Source organism: Octopus bimaculoides, chromosome 28 (assembly GCF_001194135.2).
Source record: "Octopus bimaculoides isolate UCB-OBI-ISO-001 chromosome 28, ASM119413v2, whole genome shotgun sequence".
Lineage (NCBI taxonomy): Eukaryota > Metazoa > Mollusca > Cephalopoda > Octopoda > Octopodidae > Octopus > Octopus bimaculoides.
In genome coordinates this window covers 6,095,658-6,096,947 of record NC_069008.1, presented here as the reverse complement: position 1 = coordinate 6,096,947, position 1,290 = coordinate 6,095,658, and the positions used below count along the sequence as shown (strand labels likewise).

At 42.8% G+C, this 1,290-nt stretch overlaps 2 protein-coding genes across 3 annotated transcripts in view; one reads left to right on the top strand and one right to left on the bottom strand.

Annotated features, from left to right (window-relative positions):
- LOC106875125 (XK-related protein 4) overlaps window positions 1-1,235 on the bottom strand; it is a 23,688-nt gene extending 22,453 nt beyond the window's left edge. The window contains exon 1 of the mRNA XM_014923108.2: window positions 505-1,235. Within this exon, the coding sequence (XP_014778594.1) occupies window positions 505-932 (428 nt within the window). The 5' untranslated portion in view covers window positions 933-1,235. The remainder of the gene's footprint in view (window positions 1-504) is intronic.
- LOC106875126 (uncharacterized protein DDB_G0283697) overlaps window positions 1-1,290 on the top strand; it is a 49,938-nt gene that overhangs the window by 31,065 nt on the left and 17,583 nt on the right. The window lies entirely within an intron of this gene.

Here is a 1,290-nt window from a genome sequence, read left to right as displayed (position 1 = left end):
TCCCAGACCGGGCATTGTGAGTGTTTATTGAGCGAAAACACCTAAAGCGCCACAAGGCTCCGGCAGGGGATGGTGGCGAACCTTGCTGTACTCTTTCACCACAACTTTCTCTCACTCTTACTTCCTGTTTCTGTTGTGCCTGTAATTCAAAGGGTCAGCCTTGTCACACTCTGTGTCACGCTGAATATCCCCCGAGAACTACGTTAAGGGTACACGTGTCTGTGGAGTGCTCAGCCACTTGCACGTTAATTTCATGAGCAGGGTGTTCCGTTGATCGGATCAACTGGAACCCTCGACGTCATAAGCGACGGAGTGCTAACATAACATAAGACTGGATCAAGACTAACCTACGGTTAAACAATAACAAGGGCACACTATTTCTGGATAAAAGACAGGATTATTCACAGCTGGATCATAGGATCAATAGATGTCCAGGACCAGGACTTGCCTGGATTTAATCAAGGTTTAATCAACGACAACAACAATAAGAAAAGCTTTTCCTACCTGACGACGGGCCCCATCTGGAGGATGGTGAAGACGATACGAAATATCCACAAGGCGGAAGGAGATCCGTAGTTTGGGTCCTTTGATTCGAACCCCTGTTCCTGTTTATAGTCCTGGTAGTAAAAATACAGATTGAGGATCGAGTTTGAGACGGAAGGCACCAGGACAAAGGCCAGTGTGAGGCCGAACCAGAGATAATGTGATCGATGCAGGTAAGAGAATGCGAGTCCCAAGTCGGTGGCAACATCGACAAAGAAGAAGATTATTGTCAATACTGTGATGGTTACATCGAACTTGGAGTACGGTAGACCTTTAGGGATGCCGTCAGGTTCGTCTAAATTCTTTGTCTCTATGGGAACCCTGAAACGAGGGGCTTCACGCTCCGGTTTTTGCATAGTAGGCAAGTATGGAGAAGCCATTTTATCCATGTTGCTGATATTTATTTTATTTCTTCGGATGAGGTCGCAGGTTCGATCTGATTTCAGGTTTGGAATTCGGTGTCTAGTCCATGGAGATGGCAGAGAGAGAGAGAGAGAGAGAGAGAGATTTTGAGTAAATAACTGTTTATTTTGATGGCCTCTGGTGTTTACACAGTTCTTTAATCCAAAGAGTCGCGGGTTCTAATCCAGATATTAATTCAAGCAAATTATTAATACTTTCTTTTTACTCAGAGCTTTCCTAAAAGTTTTTCTTTAGCTACTTAAATTCTTTGATCCTTTGGTTAACCAGGACTTCAGCGTGATATATATATATATATATATATATATATATATATATATATATATA